The sequence below is a fragment of the Strongylocentrotus purpuratus genome, unplaced genomic scaffold (genome assembly GCF_000002235.5).
Source record: "Strongylocentrotus purpuratus isolate Spur 01 unplaced genomic scaffold, Spur_5.0 spur5_scaffold_16, whole genome shotgun sequence".
In the NCBI taxonomy this organism is placed as follows: Eukaryota; Metazoa; Echinodermata; class Echinoidea; order Camarodonta; family Strongylocentrotidae; genus Strongylocentrotus; species Strongylocentrotus purpuratus.
In genome coordinates this window covers 24072177-24093006 of record NW_022145601.1, presented here as the reverse complement: position 1 = coordinate 24093006, position 20830 = coordinate 24072177, and the positions used below count along the sequence as shown (strand labels likewise).

Genomic DNA, 20830 nt, shown 5'->3' with positions numbered 1-20830 from the left:
AAACACACAAAATTTCTAAAATTTCAAATTTTCAAAATTGTATGACTCGTGACGGTCTTCTCTTTTTAGAGGACCTGTAATAATATACTCTCCATCATATATTTTGAGTAGTGCCTCAAGGGTGAAGGCACTTTGGAGAAAAAGGGATTTTAGGGATTTTTTTAGGGGGGTTCACACATATAAGAATACCAAAGGGGGGGTTTAACCCCCCAAACACCCCCCCCCCCCCCCCCCTGCGTACACGCCTGTATCCGTCGCAATGTCCACTGACAAAATTGCCAATTTAAGATTAACATAGCTGAAGTTATCTCATATTTCAAACACTCATAACTGTCTCATTATTCGTCGGATTTGTTTCAAACTTTCGCCATTCTGTTTTTCTAAATTTTCTGCTTTCACTTAAATGAACTTTTTACAAGGGTTAATGGGTTGCCATATATATTCCCTCTCATTCATTCTCTGATTTTTTTAAAAATTTGTAAATGTAGTAATTGAATAAATTATTTTTAGTTTTTACAATTTTGTTGTACATTTCATGAACATTTATAATGTTATTCCACCATAGACTGCACGCCAAAGTCATGTTTGTTTGTAGTCTTATTTTTTTTTGGTCATGAATTATATTTATTCACGACATATTTGATGAATGTAGTACTAGGTATGGATTGCCAGTATTTGTGTAGTTATTTGCTCAAACTTATACCCCTATTTTAATGTGTACCAAGCACACAAACATGTTTTGCTCTTGGTGTATAAATGGGTTCTATGTGGCTGCACTGTATTCAAATTATGAGTGTCAAGTATTACTTCTGCAAAGAGATGTTGGAATTTAAATACGTTCTCAGTGAACAATAACATGTCTTGTTGAGTATACGCATAAAATGTACGTACACACTTGCATACATGTTCATTTTGTAGGCTACAGTAGGTCAGATTTGGGTTCTGTGCGAGGCCTATTCGCAGGTTTATTTTATCCTTTATTTTCTTCATACTCCTTAAAAGTTTACCTATAAAATGCCAGGAAAAGGGTTTTTTAGGTTCATTTATTCCATTTCTAGCCATACACACATATTATAATTTCCAGGTGATTGGTGCAATCAAAAGAAAAAAGTACATGTACATTCATGCATGTAAATGTATTTCAAGTACCGTAGTATATGTATCTCATCGAGAAATACACTTTTGCTCCTGTGTCATCAGAGAAAATGTGTTTACATATATAAGAGTCTGTCTTTTTATATCATAAGTTGTCTTTTTGTTATGTTCTTTTATTTGTTTTATTAAAGGTAATACAAAGTTTTGGTATGGGGTCATGAATTTGGTTCAAATGAACATATTGGAAGCATATGCGATCCTATAATATTCAGTGATCGTTGTCGCGGTTGAAATCGAGTCTAAAGTTATTAAATTGTAAATAATAAACTCTACATGTTGTATAGCTCCCTCTCAAGGTCATGATATTAATTTTCAAAAATTCCCAAAACTTTGTATTACCTTTAATGCAAATAATTGACCAATGAAAATTGTATTTTATATGAAGATTTTATTCTATTACATGGTATTGCATGAAACTGATGAAAATATTTTTATTTTCTCAAATGATAGGTAATTGCATCAATGAGCACGCCACAAAGCTCATGAATAAATTCCACTATATATAGTACAGTTGTACAGTAGTTAAGCAATGGTCATTAAAATGAAGAAGAAAGAAGAAAAAAAAATGCATTTCATTTTGCCATAGTAGAGGCTCATTCAGACGTTCAGATATGTGACGTGGCAAAGCTGCAGTGTTTTTTTTTAAGATTAAATGATGGTTTAACGTGTGATAACTTCACATTTCTGTTTATTATAACACAGCTAGAGCTCAAGTCCTTTGTTGCACACATCAGTCATTCATGTGTACATGTGTGCAGCGGTTTACTGCACCATATATCTGATCAATCCTTATTTGTTCAGACTTAGAGCAAATTGTTATTTAACTCACAGCAATAAAAGTTACAGAATGTGAAGAGTGCATGTTCATCTTGGTGGACTTTAGCCAAATTCTGTGCAATTGTTCAGTGTACAATGGACGTTTTTAGATCAGACAGTGAATGAAACCTATTACACTGTACCAATTACTGCCAGTTAATGGCATTAGCATTTAGCAGCCAGTAATTGGAAAGGTTTCCCAAACAAACAATTTACAGCTGTAAATTTGAGATGTGTGTTATGCTTATTTCTGCAATTTAAATGTTTATAATTAGCAATCATAACGATGCAGCATTATCTTAATTCTTCTGTAGAATACATGAATACTCCCAATTAGGATACTGATTGAATTTAGTGGTGTGTTTGCATAAATCATAAGGGAGCATTTTGTTACTGCTCCTAAATTTGAGTAATTTCTTTGGCTGCTAAAATCATTCATTAAATATATAATCAAAGACAATCTTTATGAAAAGTACCATGCACTTCTGATTGTTATAAATTGGCAAGAACTTATGTCAACTTTTAAGACTTTCTCCAACCTTCAAATGTCTCACAATCCTATCGTCTACTCTTAAAGGGGAAGTCCACCCTGATATTTTGTTGGTTTTTTATAAAATCAGCACAATTAAAGAAACAGTTTAGTGAAAGTTTGAGCAAAGCCTGATTGATTCTTTTAAAAAGGGATAGATTCTTGTAGTTGTAATCAATTAGTCACAAATTGGCAACTTTCTAACACACTTTTTTAGGTCCTACCAATTTGCTTGGTAATTTTTTTCAATGTTAATTTTTGTTAATAATGAAGGAATAGATTTGTTTATACAAAGGTTATGTGATTATATCTAGGTTGCTTGTACGATGAAAATTTTCTTTATACAAAAAAGAAGAAGATTTCTTTAGTAAAGGGCAAATGGGAGGGAACCTTGCAAGATATATCACAGGGTTGCCAATATGATTTATTTGGTTTTGATTAAATCTTTAATCAAATTTTGCTAAAACTTTCATTTATGTGTTTCTATTACAAAATTTACAATGAACTAAATATCGAGTTGGACTTCCCTTTTAGTCTAGTGCCTTAATAGCAATGTTTATCCTCAGATCTTTGTGATTGTTTTATTTTTCTTTTGTAACATCTTTGCCAAAATTCCATTTTGAAGTCCCTACAGATTTAGTTCAAGAAATAACCATTCCTGTATCATGTCTTTCTTTGTTAATTTTTTTTATAATGACTTAAGTTGTTTCTATTCCTGTGCAATTTCATGTGTATATATTTTGCTTTATTAATGTGTGAACATCCTGGTGTGAAGTTGATTTGTCCTTGTTTAGTGTGTAAAATATGCCAATTGCCAATTTCTTGTAGTAAATTTGAAAAAAGTGTATTTCTTTTAAAATTTTGACATTGCTGGGTTAGAATTGTAATAGTTTATTGGTCCCAAATGTGATTCAAATGAAAGAAAAATTATTTATCATTCATGATGTATTATAGTATATCTACTGTAGCTATTATGCCTAAAGACAGTGTGGATATGTGGATCTAGTATTTATAAACTACCGTGGTACCATCCCTTTATGTCATAAGATTTCTTTTCTCATAAAATTTTTATATTCATATATGATATATCTTGTTCTCATAGAATTTCCTCACTTTTTCGCGTTCTTTGTGAAAAAAGAAGATTTATCGATAATGTTTTTGAATATTGCCAAGTGAAGGATTTTTTTCTGACATGTTAATCAGTCTTTTGTACAAGGAATCTATAGTTAAAGATGAAGTTGAGTTCTGGTCATGCGATTGCATTGTGAAAGAAACGGTGTGGAAAAGGTTGATCATCTAGCATATAAGTATTGGTGTGTATTGCAAGGTTCTGGAATCATCAAAATGATAAGAAATTGGCCAAGTCTTGGTAAAGTTACAAACACTGTACACAGAAATATGTATATGGGACTACATGAACACCCCAAGTTTTACGATGTACATGACATATTTAGAATATGAAGGCATTTGAAGAGCCATGCTTTTCAGGGAACATGTCTTATCTGATGTTCTTCCACACTTGCATAATATGAATGATAACGCTCACAAATTATTTTTCACCTCTTCCCAGAACTCAACCTTCTCTTTAAAAAAGAAAAAAACGTTAGAAGTGTTCGAAGTCTTGGAGAGCTTCCTTATATCCAGATGTATATTCCTGTTAGATAGCCATTTGTGAGCATCTTTGTTTTCCATTTTGATGTTAGACTCTTTATAGAGTACCAAAGCTGTGACATAATATAAATCTATTTTTAGAATTTCTCATTTTTTTCCTTCATTTCCCAAGAGAGCATCACAAATAATGTCCAAATGTCGAAGTATTGGCTGAGATATGACCATCTGAATAAAAAGATTTCCTATATTATATGTGCTCAGTTTTATTTTGCTCTGGTTCGTAATGTTATGAACCAGAGCAAAATAACACTGAGTTAATTCCTATAGGAAATCTATTCATTCAGGTGGTCATATCTCAGCCAATATACTTACCATATTCAATTGGTTTTCAAATTTTGGACGTTATATTTGTTGTTCTTTCGGAAAATGAAAAAAAAAAATTGATAAATTCTAAAAATAGATTTTTGATGATGTCACACTTCACCACTCTATAAGGACCGCTATTTATAAAAGACCGCTATTCATTCACGTGTTATAGATAGCGATCCTTATGGATAGCGAGCTTGACCCAATATAGTTTAAAAATGTAGATTGGTTTTTTGATTTCGTATATATTCCATTTGATTGTAAGTTTTTAATCTTGCAAGTGTACTTATATAGATTATTATGAAAGAGTTTGTTGATATGAAAAATTACTCTGAATTTACAAATATGTAATCAGTTGCATAAATAAATTGAGACTAAATAAACTTAATGATTTTGTTTGTGTGAGTAATTCTGATTTATTAAAGAAAAAGAAAAAGAAGAAGAATTGATATGACTTAAAAGGTGATAGGTATGCAAATACTGCTTATATTGCGGCAAGCTACCCAGCAAGCTACATCTGAGATATCAACCCCCTACCAGAGAGAGAGAGAGAGAGAGAGAGAGAGAGAGAGAGAGAGAGAGAGAGAGAGAAAGGGGGAGGGGGTAGATGGAGAGAGAGAGAGAGAGAGAGAGATAAAGGGGAGGGGTAGATGGAGGGAGAGAGAGAGAGAAAGAGGGAGAGAGGGAGAGAGAGAGAGAGGGGTAGACGGGATCGAGTACGTAGGAAGGACACGGAAAACAATAATGATCAAACCATTTTCTTTCTCTTTTTCTTTTTCGAAGAATACAAGCCACACCATACATTTTAAAGTGTAGATCTATCGCAGGGATCGGCAAAAAATCTTCTAGGATTTGCTGTGAAATGGGGCGTTCTTCTAAAGATAAACGCGATATTTATTATCGTCTTGCTAAGGAAGAAGGGTGGAGAGCTCGTAGTGCATTCAAGTTATTGCAAATAAACGAAGAATATGATATTTTTCAAGGCAAGTATAATAATTTATATTTTAATTTTTATCGCGCTGTGTAAAAATCGTACGGAGCCGAGCTGAGTTCAGTGCAGTGTTAGTAGTGTGTTCGTGTGCGTGTGCATGAGTGAACCCGATATGATGTATTGGAGTCGGGCTAACTCGGACCAGGGGACAACTCGGCCCAGCTGCAAAAACGATCATTTTTTGCATGTTTAGGTTAGGGTTAGGTTTAGGGTTAGGTTTAGGGTTAGGATTAGGGTTAGGGTTAGAGTTAGGGTTAGAGTTCGGGTAAAATGACAAAAAATGACAGTTTTTGCAGCTGAGCCGAGTTGTCCCCTGGTCCGAGTTAGCCCGGATCCGATATATTCATTTGCATTGCCATTGGCCCATCTGTAAGACTAATGCCGAATGGGGCGTTGCAAGAGAGTTGCAATCAATTGCAAATCCCCCAAATCAAGCGTAAGTCTTGCGGATTGATTGCAAATTTGCAATTGATTGCAACTCAACTTTTTGCAACGCCCCATTAAAATTAAGAGAGCGAGATCAGAGAGAGAGGTGGGAGAATAAAGCGTTCGCCATTTGGCACTAGAGGGCGCGCTTGCGCACGATCCTTGTTTATGTATGGAAGGTGTGCTCAATTTTTGGCTGTGAGCATTGGTTTTGACAAGGGTGGATTGATATGTTAATAAAAAAGTAATGAGGTCAATCAGCAAACTTACATGCGTACCTACATTTCTCACAACATACTTGCAGGCTTTAGCAGCTTCTTGCAACTGATTTTGGGTGCTGCCTACTGCTAGAAAGCTGAAATTTCACCTAATTAAGTCAATATTTGCATGCGTTTTGTCATATTATATGCTTCATCCATATTGCGCATCATTTGGTAATCTCAAAGTTTTTAAAAAACAAATTTGAAATGATTTCTTAATATATTTGAAAGAAAGCCGCCGCACACACTAATTGATATATCTTTCAGCACACAAAGTGGGGTTTATGATGGCTACATTTGGATGATCGGCTGCTCGACAGTGGAACCTGAGCGTTTTTAGCAGACGTTGCTGCGGGAGCTGCTATAGATTTTGTGTGTTCTAATCAAAGGTTATAATACTGCCAATAAGTCAATCAATACACATGGTTCCAAAAAGTAAGGAAGTTGTATTTCAAGAAATTTTTAGATTTAGTTTGGGACTTTTCACATGTCTCAAGCTCTAAAGGGTCTGATGGCAGTCATCAATATTTAGTGTGTGCGATACACCAGCGATAGCTTTGTATGGATGATGAAGTTGTTGCCTAATATATCTATGACTGCCCACATTGGGATCTTGGATGTCCAATGCTGGCTCAATCCGTTGCGTTTTTCGATCAGCGTGCGCAAGCTCTCTATTGAATTTGTACATGATGCCACGTACAGACCAGTGTTGCTATGCCGCAAAAACCGCTTCACAGACGGAAAATGAAAATGAATATTACCATGGCATCTATTCTTAATAATATCTGGAAAGCGCTTAGAGATGGTATTTTGTTTGAACCGGTAATATAAATCCAGATTCTATCACTCTCTATACATTTCTATGCTTTCACATTTATTGCAGGTGTTACAAAGGTTGTTGACCTCTGTGCTGCGCCAGGGAGTTGGAGCCAGGTCCTTAGCCGTAAACTCAGGTAAGCTTTACTGGTACTTGAAGAGATTTGGTGAAGAAACATTGCCCATCCCAATAGACCATTTTCGTAATGTAATCAAATTTAAAGCATATTATGTCTTTGTGAAGTTTCTCAATACAAATATTTCATTGATCTGTTATGAATAATTGTATTTCAATATTCGGAATGCAAAATTCATATTAATAAATGTGTTGTTAGGTAGGCAAACCATAGTGTTTGTCCTACCTGGCAACAGCTAATTAATATGCAGTTCCCGTTCTCACTATTAAATACAAATATTTGTAACAGATAAATGGAATACCGGTAATTTGTTTTGAGGCACTTCACAAAGACGAATGTATTAGATTTGGTTACGTCACTGCATAAAATAATGTTAGATTATGTCTGTGTTTCAGGGATTTGCCAAAGTAATTGATACAAGAAAATATAAAACTGAAGGAAACTATTCATTTAGCTCTGAAAAATTCAATTTAAAAAAAATAATTAGCATATATTTTGTCTTTCCTTTGTCATCAATATCATTGTTTAATAGGATGTGTAGAAAGTCTTGTAATTGCATTCTGTATGATTGACAACAATGACAAGTATTTTCACTTCAATATACTAGTAGTTCCTTATAACACTCATCTTTATTGGTCTGTGTTGTAAAAGAATTGTCCATGAAATGACTGGGCCCTTTTAGAGCTTTTGAAGACAAGAGGGGGAGGGGGGGGGGGGGGGCTAGAATGATGACCCCTGGAGATTTTGTAAAGTTTGTTAAACTTGATCTATCTAAAGATGTGAAACGTGTTGCAAAGTTATCATCACAAAAAGGAGGGGGTCGGGCATGAACGAGAGCCCCCAGTTGGACAAGGAATTAAGAATTTTCTCATCACTTGCTCTGAAATTCACAGACCTTTAATATATAACTTTGTTTGAACTTGTTCTCATTTTGTGAGCAGAAAAGAAGATGGATCCTATGAAGGGACTAAGATTGTAGCAGTAGATCTTCAGGCCATGGCTCCTCTTCCCGGTGTCATACAGTTACAGGGTGACATCACAAAGGTAAGGTCCAACCCACCTTGCATACCTGCTTTTTGGTACAGATTTACCGCATATTGCCAGTTATACTGCCACTGCAAGTGCGATTTCTTATTTTCAAAGGCATACCGTGCTAAAAATTCCTAATTCTTATTTTCAAATGTTGGCAGGTTATGACCTTGTGATAGTGGCTATATTTACATACAGGCTCCCTGTCTGTAGTGGTCATTACTCATATGCTGTAACACCAGAGATTTTCCCTGTATGAAATGTTTCGATTGGTTCAGACTGATGAAAGATTCATGCTGTGAAATCATTTGAATCACAATAGACACAATAAAGTGGTGAAGTGTGACGTCATTAAAAATCTATTTTTTTAATTTATTCTATTTTTTGTCATTTTCCGAAAGAGCATCAAAAATAAAGTCCAAATGTTGAAAGCCAATTGAATATGTTAAGTATTGGCTGAGATATGACCATCTGGATTTCCTATAGTAGTTCAGTGTTATTTTGCTCTGGTTTAGATAAAAGTGCTGAGCTGGGGCTCGAACTCACAACTTTTGCATTTGCAGTTCAGTGATTAAACCAATCGACTATGATACCTGTACAAATGCAAATACCCAAGTACATGTATAACTTGATCCCATATACTTGTAAGGCAGTAGTAATGAGTATGTAAGGATTAAGATTAAAACTCTGCTGTTTCTTTCACTGTCTTTCAGGAATCGACAGCCAATGAAATCGTGTCTCACTTTGAAGGAGAGAAGGCTGACCTGGTTGTATGTGACGGCGCCCCTGATGGTAAGCTTCGAATGTGACAATACATGTAGGCACTTTAAGATTTGCATGACAAGATAGTGGACTGCTACGTGTGACGTCCTTATAAGGCACTGTGTAAGGACGTGACGCGTAGCAGTCCACTATGTCGTTGTGCAAAAATACATGGGAGCAGTGAGTGATTTAGCTCTCAAAAGCACCAAAAGAGCTTTGGTAGATTGAAAAAGAGCCATGAGAAAATCCCACATATACAAACACTAAATCCTAAAAGAACTCCCACCAACAGAAAAGTATAGTATTACAACAAGGAACTTAAACATTCACTTTTTATTTTCATTTTGAGGTGAAAGGTACATTTAAGTACCCTTGGGATAGACTTGCTGGTACTCCTTCTAAACATCCCATGCTTTAGTGAGAACCTTAGGCTTGCATCAAGTGGTGTCGCGACATCAATGACACTTCCTTAAACATTGCAGAAGCTCATTATCGTAATCAGCATTAGTATTTTGTACTTATTCCAGCTTCCATGTTTTGCTATCGTCTTGAGTATTTGAGAGATCTTGTACAGTGTACTGCATATCTTCTTTTCTGTATGCATGTTTTGTTGCTATATTTGTTTTTAGTTCTCCCTGTGTTACTCTTTACTCATTAGTTCCCCTTCTTTTTAATTTTCAGTTACAGGCCTGCATGACATAGATGAGTACATACAAGCACAGCTTCTATTAGCAGTAAGTATTCATGGTTATTAAAATAAAAAAGTTCCTTGAGTGTCAGAACATGGTGGATATAGATGCTATACAAATACCCACTTTTGTTTAGCCATTAACATGCCGTGGTATCATTGAATTTGCCATTACTGCACCTGGGGGTCCTTTCATCTTTGTCTGTGACCTATGGAGATCTCAGGAAGCGGACAACCCTTTTCCCAAAACAAATGATAACCGACATATTCATGATTTAACTTCCTCAATACCATAATGTTGCCTACTCAATCAAATCTTTAAAGCGGGACTGCACTACTTGTAGCTACTTGCAGCCTCTATATAGCCAACAATAAAGAGGTACGGTCTATTGATCCCCATGGTCCTCTTTTTCTCATGTTAATTGAGAGCTGATTTGATGAGATAACCACCTGCAAGTGACCAAGCTGGGAGGTCTTATCCCTCCTGGCCAATCTAGTGCAGATAGGATTTAAGATGCAGTATTGAAATGGATTAAGTTCACAGAGAACTCTGATTTTATGTTTTTAATGACCAATTGCCGTGAAATTTGCTGTGGACAGCATGAAACGGAAGATGTTTTGAATTTGGAAACTGTAATTGATAGCAAGATGCTAAACACTACAGTAAATTGATAGTCTTTTTGATTCGATGTCTCAAAACCTCTATAATTTTTGCAACTCTGACGATGTAATTGATAGGTTAAAGAGCTTATTTCTTGGACTATTTTTATTGATATATAAGCCTTTGCTTGAATACTTAAAAGCTTGGGATCTGGACTTTCTGAAATTGTGATAATCCCTTGACAATTAATGAGGATTTTGAGCAAATATGTCACAGTCTGTATTCCTGGGGAAAATGCGGATACATATTCATGTAACTTTGTTATTTCTTTGCAGGCTCTAAACATCACTACTCACGTACTAAAACCACAAGGCACATTCGTTGCTAAGGTAAAGCCATGTGTAATTATCTAGTACTCGATGTGACAGTATAAGTTATTTAAATGATAAATAATGATCAGATAAATTTATATAGCGCAGCTAATATAACAATATACTCTACTCCGCTGTGATGAAAACAGCACTATTTTACAAACACGCAATAGAAAAACCATTCAGAAGCTCCTGAAAACAAGTGCATCTTCAACAAACCTTTGAAGACACCAATTTATTAAGCTGTTCTTAAAGGGGAAGTCCACCCTGAAATTAAGTTAGTTTTAATAGGAGTAGAAAAATGAGAGAAACAAGTCGGTGAAAGTTTGAGCAAATTCCGATTAAAAATAAGGAAGTTAGGATTTTTGAAGTTGTGATCAATCAAACACAAATTGGCAACTCTATGACGTATCATGCGAGCTAAACTTCCATTTGCTCAGTACTAAAAAAATCTAAAATTTTCATTTTCCCTCAAGAAAAATTTCAACCATACATGCACCCTAAATATAATAATTGCAAATATGTTTCTATACTCCCCCTGCAAGGAACAAATATATATTCCGTCATCAATAACGAAGAAAACATGATTTTATGGAATATTATGCACAAAGCAAATGAAGGAGAGCTTGTATAATAAGTCACAGAGTTGCCAATTTGTATTTGATTGATCACAACTTCAATAATTCATAACTTTCTTATTTTCATTCAGAATTTGCTCAAACTTTCACTCACCTGATTTTCTTATTATTCTGCCTCTATCGAAACAAACTTATTTTGGGGGTGGACTTTCCCTTTAAGTTTAGTGGTAGGATATTTGAAAGCTTTGCAGTGGTGAAACTGAGAGCACAATCTCCAAGAGTTATTTTTGTTTTTGTGTGAGGTAGTTTAGAAACAGCTTGGTCTGTGTACTTTGTAAGTAGTACTATTGACATTTTTCTTGTGGCAAAAGATATTGAACAAATGGTGATCTGTTTTTTAAAGTTTGGCGCTTAATTCATCATCTTGTCAAAGTTGAGCATGCTAGTGATTATATTTCAGGAAGAATTATTTAAAACAATATGCCATGAAATTGCATACATATAAGGTAGTTATGGAAGTATACAAATAATGGGTACTCTTTGGCCTGCCTTTATCACCAAAATATTAGAATGATCGCCCAAATGTCGTAATATAGCCTCTTCAATTGAAAATGTGTTGGACAGTTTCCATGTTTCCAGTCTACTGTTAGAAAATATGAACTCAATGAGAATGCATAAAGGTATTCAAGTGGAATACTTTCCCTAGAATTAACGGTATGATAGAATTTGCATGTTTGATGAAGCATTATATTATTAGGATTAATGTCAAGTAACTATTATAATCATTGTAATGTACTATGATATAAAATAGATTTCCTCAAGCAGCTTAATGTATTATTATATATGATAGATTTCCCCAAGTAGCTATTATGATTCCGGTATTATAATGTATTATTATTATATATAATAGATTTCCTCAAGTGGCTATTATGATTATTGTAATGTATTATTATATATAATAAATAAATTTCCTGAAGTAACTATTACAATTATCATACGTATTAATATTATTATTATTATTATTATATGTACTAGATTTTCAGAGGGAAGGATGTAACCTTGCTATACTCACAACTCAAGATCTTCTTTCCCCAAGTCACCATTGCCAAGCCAAGAAGTAGCAGAAACTCAAGCATAGGTAGGCTATACTAACAATAACAGGATGATTACATGTCAGAATTAAAGGTTTATAGAGAGTATTGGTCAAGGTTTTATCTGTATGGAAATCTGGTGTGTAGTGGATGACCAAATCAATCTCCCCAGATTTCTGTAAATAAACTTTAATAAAAGCTATTTTTACAAGACCCCATAATATGGAAATTTGCCAACCTGTACGTATCTGGGCCCTGTCTTTAATATAAAAAGTCCAATCAATCAGAATTTTTGCAGCCTCCTATCTCTTATGTACATAATTGCGAATGATATCAATTGCAACTAAGTTGCTAGTAATATCAACTCTTTATAATACTAGGCCCTGTTTTCCCCTATAAATAGATAGAAGCTCTTTGGAAATTCATAATCATCCTTTACTCAAGATATATATTTTAGAAGCTGTTAAATTCATGCTTCAAAAGTTTGAATTGATACACCTGTAATAACTCTTTACAAAGCTGATAATTTAGAGGCACCATTGTTTTTTCATTGTGATGCTTTATTTAAAGGTACTGATAATTATCACAATGAGTGCCATTGAATTTTGTTGTTGTTGTTGTTGATTGCAGAGGCCTTTGTTGTCTGTCAGCGATACGCCCCTCCTGTTGGCTATGTACCAAACATGTCCAACCCCTTATTGGATCAGAAGTATGGTAAGTTTACTCTTCTTCCAGTAGTAGAAATGTGAGAGGGAGGGGAGGGGGGCAATTCACTTCTTCCTTAATTTCAGCTCAAAAGGGGATGTCTAGTCTAGATCAGCTTAGTTTAGGTTTAAAACAAACACAAAGTCATTGGCCTAAAGTCACAGAAATTTTCAGTTGGTTAATTTACCCTCCTTCCAGTAATAGTGAGGTGAGAGGGAGTCGATGGGAATGAGGGCAGTTCACTTCATACTTGCTGTTCAGCGATAATCAATCAACATCAAATAAACATGAACCGGGACGGGACGGGGGCGCATATCAGCTGTCTGACATATACGAGGCAGTAATGGCTAAAACAAATACTAGCGATTGGGAATTTGGCGGCATGCTTCAGTCTGCCAATTTGCGTTTGAGGAAGATGCCTGAACTTCCGACATCAAAACTGTTACAAGTCATTTTTACTTTTGGATGTGATATAAGAACTTTCAAACCAAACTCTTTAATAAAAACATAATCATTGGCCCAAATTCACAGAAATAGTTATATACAACCCACAGTCTTACTCATGGTTTAAACCTGGACTGTGTACCAGACTAAACATCGATAATTTATAGAAGCATATCATCATCTGACACTTGAGAGGAGGACAAGCTCATACCATTGGTCAAGATAAATCTCTTTGGTGAATTCTGGCCAACTGTCTGTGTATGCAAATTACATCCAACTTTTATTTTGAAAATTTTAATTTGGATCAATCCCAACTCATCATGGAACAGCTTCCTGGTATCATCTATCTCAATTCACCAGTTACACAGCACATGTATGGATGCGTTGACATGTCATATATACTTGCTGCTATGTCAGGCATATGTAAGTTAACCTCAGAGCGACTTGTATTTAAAAAATACAGATAAAATTGGCATACAGTAATAAACTAGTCTATTGCTATTGAAATAAAGATGAATGCCATTGACTTCACCACAGATACCGACTTCAACAATCTGGAGGGCCCGAACCGTGTGATTGTACCATTTCTTGCTTGTGGTGATCTTAGTGCCTATGACTCTGATAGGAATTATCCTTTAGAGGTAAGGAATAAAACATTTTTGTCATTGTAGATTACTGAAGTGTGACGACATGCAGTTGTCAAGGTTGCTGGTTTCAAACAATTTTGTGCTTAACAATGGCGTGGTGATCACACAATCGCCAAACACTGAATTTACCTTGTTCCAGCCCGTTGCTTGAACACTTTGTATGGTGAACTTCATGTGGAGGCTCTATTCTCTGGAACCAATAACTTGACGACAAGCAAATATGACGTTAGCACATCGGTACTGTATAGAAGCTTTTATTCCACCATACCCTAAAAGTCAATTCCAAATTTCTAATTTGATTATGTATATTCTAGAGATAGATATTGAACATAAAGCTGCTAACTTTAGACCAATTTTGAAAAGGTTTTACATTCGCAGACATTTATTTGGCTCAAGCTAATGTTGGGTATCGGCCATGTACTGTACAGGCTTTATGAAATATCAAAGTATGAAATTCACATAATCTAGGTGAAAGAAAATAACATACAATTAAAAGCACTGAGTGATCTTTTACTTCTATTGCATAAGGATGGAACGTTTTGGTTCCAAAACTTTATACTTGTATGGAAGTGTGATTTTCATTTATAATGATTATGTACTCTAACTTCTTATAATTTTCTGATTATTTAAAAAAAAACATGATGATCCTATTTCTATAACCATTTTTACATTGCAAACATTTTGCAATTAGTCCCTGGACTTCTACTTTATATTTGTAATAAACCACAATGTAAAGTGCTTAGAGACGTCTAAGATATATTAAGCGCTATATAAAAGCTGAATATTATTATTATTAATACCTGCACACAGATCAAGCCAGGAGAAGGGTACACCTACCATCCACCCACACAGCAACCAATCAATCCTCCTTACAAGACAGCTTGTGATATGAAGAAGAAAGATCAGCTAGCTAAACCTGTCACATCCATGGCCAGGTCAAGAGAACAGGTGGGTTCTTCCAGCATAGCACAGAATGAATCTTTGGCCTTTGACCTTTGACCTTTGCTCTGATGGCAATTGCTCTGACCTTAATTTTGTCAAAGATATAGAGCTAGGGTTAGGATTACAGTTGGGTTTTATGCTAGGTTTGGGGTTAGGATCATGAATGTGATTGGGTTCTAGGTTAGGGTTAGGGTTAGGGTTGGGAGTGCTAATACGGTTTAATGTTGGGTGTACGGCTGGAATTTCAGTTGCGGTAAAGGTTAGGTTTAAGGTTTTGATTGTAGTTTAATGTGTTAGGTAAAGTTTAGGTTTAGGGTTAGGTTTATTGTTGGTCCAGAGTTGAAATATGGAATTAGCTTATGTAAACAATTTGACAGGGGAGCAATTGTCATCAGAACATGGGTGGTACAACTGCTACAGGAGCAATGAAAAGAGCTTCAGATTGACCCATGGCTCCATCTTCTAATCATACAGGAGATAGATCTTTAGAGAAAGCAGTTGGACTTGTTCGTTTTCATGTCATGCCTTATATTTAACTGCCTCAACTGCAGTCAACTTTGATATTTGCTATCATGTGGTACAAGAATCAGGCAATATTTTTCCTTCAGCTTTGGTCAGAATATCTGATAAGAGCTTCAAAATATTAGCCAATGATGTTTCAGAGAAATTTATTTCACTTTATAAATGCTTGTTTCGTTTTTGTTTTTTCTCCTCTTTGAAATGGTCCAGGTACAGGGTGATCAGGCAATGGGGCAGGAAGGGAGGAGGGAGGACAGAAGGAGTAGCGGTGGAGAGAAACGGTTGAACAGGGTAGAGGGAGCTGAGGCCACGGACCAACAGGGGATGGATCTCTTGGGCGCCTGCAGCTCCAGCCGTGGACTTGGAGGATCCGTGCAAGGCGGGGACACGGCACATGGAGGGAGGGCTCCCGATGTCCTGGACATCAGGAGGGGCTTGCCCACCCGGAACGTGGAGAGCGGAGAGGAGGAGGGGCAACATAGAGTGCTGGAGGTGAGGGGAATGTTCCCTCCTGATCTTATAGGTGGAGCAGCACAGGACGGTGGGGTTGAGGACGCAGCTGTGGGAGACTCCGATGTCTCCAGGAGAAATGCTCCTGCAGGAGTGGAAGCTCCTGGAGGAGCTGGTGGAGCTGCAGGTTTAAGAGCAGAAGGATCCATGCCTGGACTAATAGAAGGAGCCATTGGAGGGTATGAGGTTGGAGCTGTAGGTGGATCATTAGATGGAGCAGTAGGAGGAGCCGCAGCAGCAGGAGGAGAAATGGGAAGAATACCTAGTTCTATAGAAGGAGCCATAGGTGGTGCCGAGCAGGAACCGTCAAACAGAACTTTACCAGAATCTTATGGAAGAGCTGCAAGTATACCTCCAGTTCCCTCTCCAAATCAAATATTAGATGGATCTTTACTAGGTGCAGTAGGTGGACTAGACATCAGCGCACCTATTGATGTTGTTCAGCTTGGTGTGCCAACCGGTCGCGGTGCTGCTTATCCATTAGATGTCATTGGTGATATAAATAGTCAAAGCAGAATCGCTAGCTCGAACTCTGTAAGACCCCGTGTTCCTAGGCAGCCGAACAATGACCAAGGGCCATCCAGGAGGCCTCTTAATGACCAAGAGCCATCCAGGATGCCTCAAGGCATTGGTCTTGACATTGTAGACTTTGCAAGCGGTCAAGTAACCCCACCTGGCGGAGTGCCGTCATCGAACAGAAACTCTGGGAATGTGCCTTCCAATGGAAGCTTTGACCAAGAACGAAGAACCAGGCAAGCTGGCTGCCAGCGAGGGCCTCCGCCCGATGTAACAGGTGTAGACCCCGGGATTGTGGGACAGATTAATGATCTTCATGTAGATGATAACAATAGGCCGGCTAGGAATGATGCTGAGGACTGGGTATAGATCTCTGAATCCACCTAACAACCAGGGCCATTTCACAAAACTTGTCATCAGTGACAAATGGCAGTTTTTGTTATAAGCTACTGAAATCATTGCTTTTGATTGGTTATCAGCAGATATGTCACTGATATTTGTCAGTTGACATTGAAAAAAGGGCTTTGTGAAATGGGGCCCAGAACTCTGATTGAGACATTGTTATTACCAATATCTAGTAGATATGTACATGTCCGATGTTACCCTCTTTGCCCCTCTATGAGTGGTAACTTGGGTCGAGTATGGAAACACAATGTATTTGATACTGGCACTTTTTCAAAATATTACAGTAAAATTTATCTTAAAAATGGTGAATGCATTCTGATAATCAATTTATGTGATTTTCCCATATTGAAAGACAATTGCAGTGATGAGCGAGTGACATAATTTTTTATGTGCAGCAATACATTGTCCCCTTTTCATCATGTATTAATATCACAGAAAAGACAATTCTATTTGAATACATTCAGTAATATCGTCAGTTTTATTCACCACCCTGTAAAATGTTGGGTTTGATGGACAGTTGTGCATTACCATTTTGTAAAATGCTGCATGTGCAAGACTTTCAAGCAAATATGCTAATGTTTGTAGTTTATTTCATAGTGTCTTCTAGAAGAAAATTGCACAAGTTTATTTATATAACCACAATTTTTCCTAACTCATATTTATTAAAACAGCATAATATGTAGCACTACATGATAGTACAATAAATATATACAACATTCAGTTAGACTAGGATAAACATTACTTTTTATAAGAAATGAATTTCATTAGCATACCGTAAACAATTTTTTTTTAAAGGGCTATGACCCCTTTTCTTGCAACCCCCAAGTTCAAATTATGCATTCATGTCATGATTGGGTGAAAATCAAATTACTACTTTTATGTGGAGCTTGTATGGGAGCACGAGATGGTTATTGCAAGGGATTATATTTTATTCTGAGCTACCCTTATTGTAAATGATATTTGCATTACATGATGCATTGCTAATATTCTTGAATTAATCACAATTTTGTTTTTAGTTCATGAAATACAATGTCGTTACAATTACTACTTTGTGTTGTGTGGGCTTATCTTATTTCTAAATGCTTAGGGTCTTATAGTTCGTGCCTGTATATAATTTTTTGTAACCAGAGAAAGTATATGACAAGTACTGTGAGAAATCATGAAACAAAATATGTAAATCATTTCACCTGTTCATTCAGCTTTGAAATAAAGATATGTTTATTCATTCCAAATACATACAGCAATCTCTACCTATGATTCATTAGTTTCAACAGACAATTCAAATGCACATTGGCAACTGTGACATAAGCATTTCTCCTATTTGGTTTGTACTGCAATTTCCAAAAAAATCTTATTTGATGATGTGGGAGTAGAGCTATATCATAAAGGGTTTGTTTCAAATGTGTGCAATTATTGTATTAAAAGACAAAGTTGAGTTCTGGTCATGCGATTGCATTGTGAAAGAAACATTATGGAATTGATCAGAACAGGTTGTCATGTAGCATAAAAGTATTGGTGTGTACTACTGCAAGGTTCTGGAATCATCAAAATGATAAGAAATTTGGCCCAGTCTTGGTAAAGTTACAAGCACTGGACACAGAAAGATGTATATGGGACTACATGAACACGTGGCATAAAAATCTGTCCCGATATTTATGATGTTACGTGCCATATTTAGAATATTAAGGCATTTGAAGAGCCATGCTTTTCAGGGAACATTTTTATCTGATATTCTTCCACACTCGCATAATACAATGATAACGCTCACAAGTTATTTTTCACCTCTTCCCAGAACTCAACCTTCTCTTTAAGATGCAAGTAGAAATATGATTTTATTATGAGAAACTGAAAGTCACAATTTTTGTTTTTTCATACAGAGAAAATAGGACAGATCCTACAAAGTGTACTCACTTAGTTGCCAATTTGCATTTCATTTATTAGAGATTTTGAAATTCAAACATGATGATAAAAACTTTGAAGAAATCTATTTTGAGGCAGTTTCAATACTCTAATTGCACTGGCTATAGAAATCGTATTCAGATTATGTGATAAATGTCATGACAGAATCTCTCTCTCTCTCCCTCTCCCTCTCTCTCTCTCTCTCTCTCTCTCTCTCATTTTCCACCTTTAGAATTTATTAATATCGGGTGGACTTCCTCTTACAGTAGAAAAGTACTGATATCCCTATTTTTGTTACTTCCTCGTGGATGTTACATGCTATTATTTTTAGGTTCTGAAATTGATAATTGTCTTTATATAAAAAAAAATATACAGTGCTTATTTTTAATTATTGTCACAACTCACAACAAGTGGCATGGTTATTTTCACTTTTTTGTTCTCCTTTTTCTTCTAGTTTCTTTCTATAGTTTCCCTATACTTTCATGTACATGTTGTCTTGAATTTAGATACATGTATTATAACAAATAGAGCATGGTAGGAGAGAGAGAGAGAGAGAGGGGGACAGAGAAAGAAAAAGGGGCTACAGATTTTATGCAAACAAGAAGAGGGTTAACTTAATATCGGGGTGGACTTCCCCTTGCAGTAGAAAACTACTGATATCCCTATTTTTGTTACTTCCTTGTGGATGCTATACTATTATTTTTAGGTTCTGAAATTGATCATTGTCTATATACTTGACAATATATAGTGGTTATTGAAGTATTGTCACAGGTCCCATAAGTGGCATGGTTATTTTTACTTTTTTGTTCTTTTTTTCCTTCTAGTTTCTATCATGTTTATACTTTCATGCACATTTCTTGAATGTGATAAGAGAGAAAGAGAGAGAGAGAGAGAGAGAGAGGGGGGGGGGGGACAGAGAAAGAGAAATGGGCAACAGATTATATGCAAACAAGGAAAGGATAAATGAGAGAGAGAGAGAGAAGGGAGTGGGACAGATAATTAATTGTGAAGAAAAAACAATTTAAACATGTATACAAAATGATTGATGGTTTATAGACAAAAATGCAAGATTGAGAATGAAAACACGCATCACAAAAATATATAGATATCACTCAATTATTTTCACCCTTTTTTGTATGACACTTATACTGCACTTGGCAGAAAAACGAAACTAAGCTATATTTGTGATAAGTACTTGTAGATAATAGATAAATAGATATAAACCTTTTTGATTTGATTTGATATGAAGTGCATTTCGAGTGGTCACTGACACTTCATATACACGTATATATATTTATAGGTTTTGCATTTCTCGTTGGGAATTGTATTTGAACTGCACATTTTGGAAAAGGATACAGTTTACTGTAGGAGAAACGAATATTGTTTGATCATGAATGAGGTGGATGGATCTATTTCGACCATACTTAATAGCCAAATCAAACCGAATATATAATTACAAAACAAAAGAAAGAAAGTAGAGGGATGGAAAGAAAAAAAGAAAGTAGAAAAAAGAAAGAAGGAAGGAAATCAGTTATGCGCTAGGTTTAAAAAGTAGAGGACAAACTCGGGCAAAGAATAAAGGGGGCAAGATTGATTCTCATTTGCCAGATTTTTTTCTCGATTGCCAAATGGAAAAATTGTAGGGGACTGGTTTGTATGCCTGCTTGTCCGCCTATTACCAAATTATTTGGTAATAGGCGGACTTATCGTTTCTTTAAATAAATTGTGATTCTTAGAAAAATATCTCGCGATTCCATGAATACAAGTGTAATAAAGAGTTTGTAAAGTCGCTTTAAACAGTTTGTAAAGTCGCATGAATGTAGATTCATGTATTATAACAAAGAGAGTGTGGCAAGAGAGAGAGAGAGAGAGAGAGAGAGAGAGAGAGAGAGAGAGAGAGAAAGGGGGAGGTGGAGAAAGGAAATGAAATACAGAGAGAGAGAGAGAGAGAGAGAGATGGGGACAGAGAAAGGGGCAACACATTGCAAACAAAGGAGAAGGTAAATGAGAAAGAGG

At 35.9% G+C, this 20830-nt stretch overlaps 1 protein-coding gene across 1 annotated transcript; it reads left to right on the top strand.

Annotated features, from left to right (window-relative positions):
- Nucleotides 1–5263: 5263 nt before the first annotated feature.
- Nucleotides 5264–18151, top strand: LOC593523. The gene is made up of 11 exons (XM_030987094.1): nucleotides 5264–5460; nucleotides 7038–7107; nucleotides 8049–8151; nucleotides 8850–8928; nucleotides 9580–9632; nucleotides 10523–10576; nucleotides 12172–12274; nucleotides 12858–12941; nucleotides 13914–14017; nucleotides 14834–14971; nucleotides 15695–18151. Exons 1-11 carry the CDS (start codon nucleotides 5340–5342, stop codon nucleotides 16877–16879), a joined length of 2094 nt encoding a protein of 697 aa, XP_030842954.1. The 5' UTR covers nucleotides 5264–5339; the 3' UTR covers nucleotides 16880–18151.
- Nucleotides 18152–20830: the final 2679 nt, after the last annotated feature.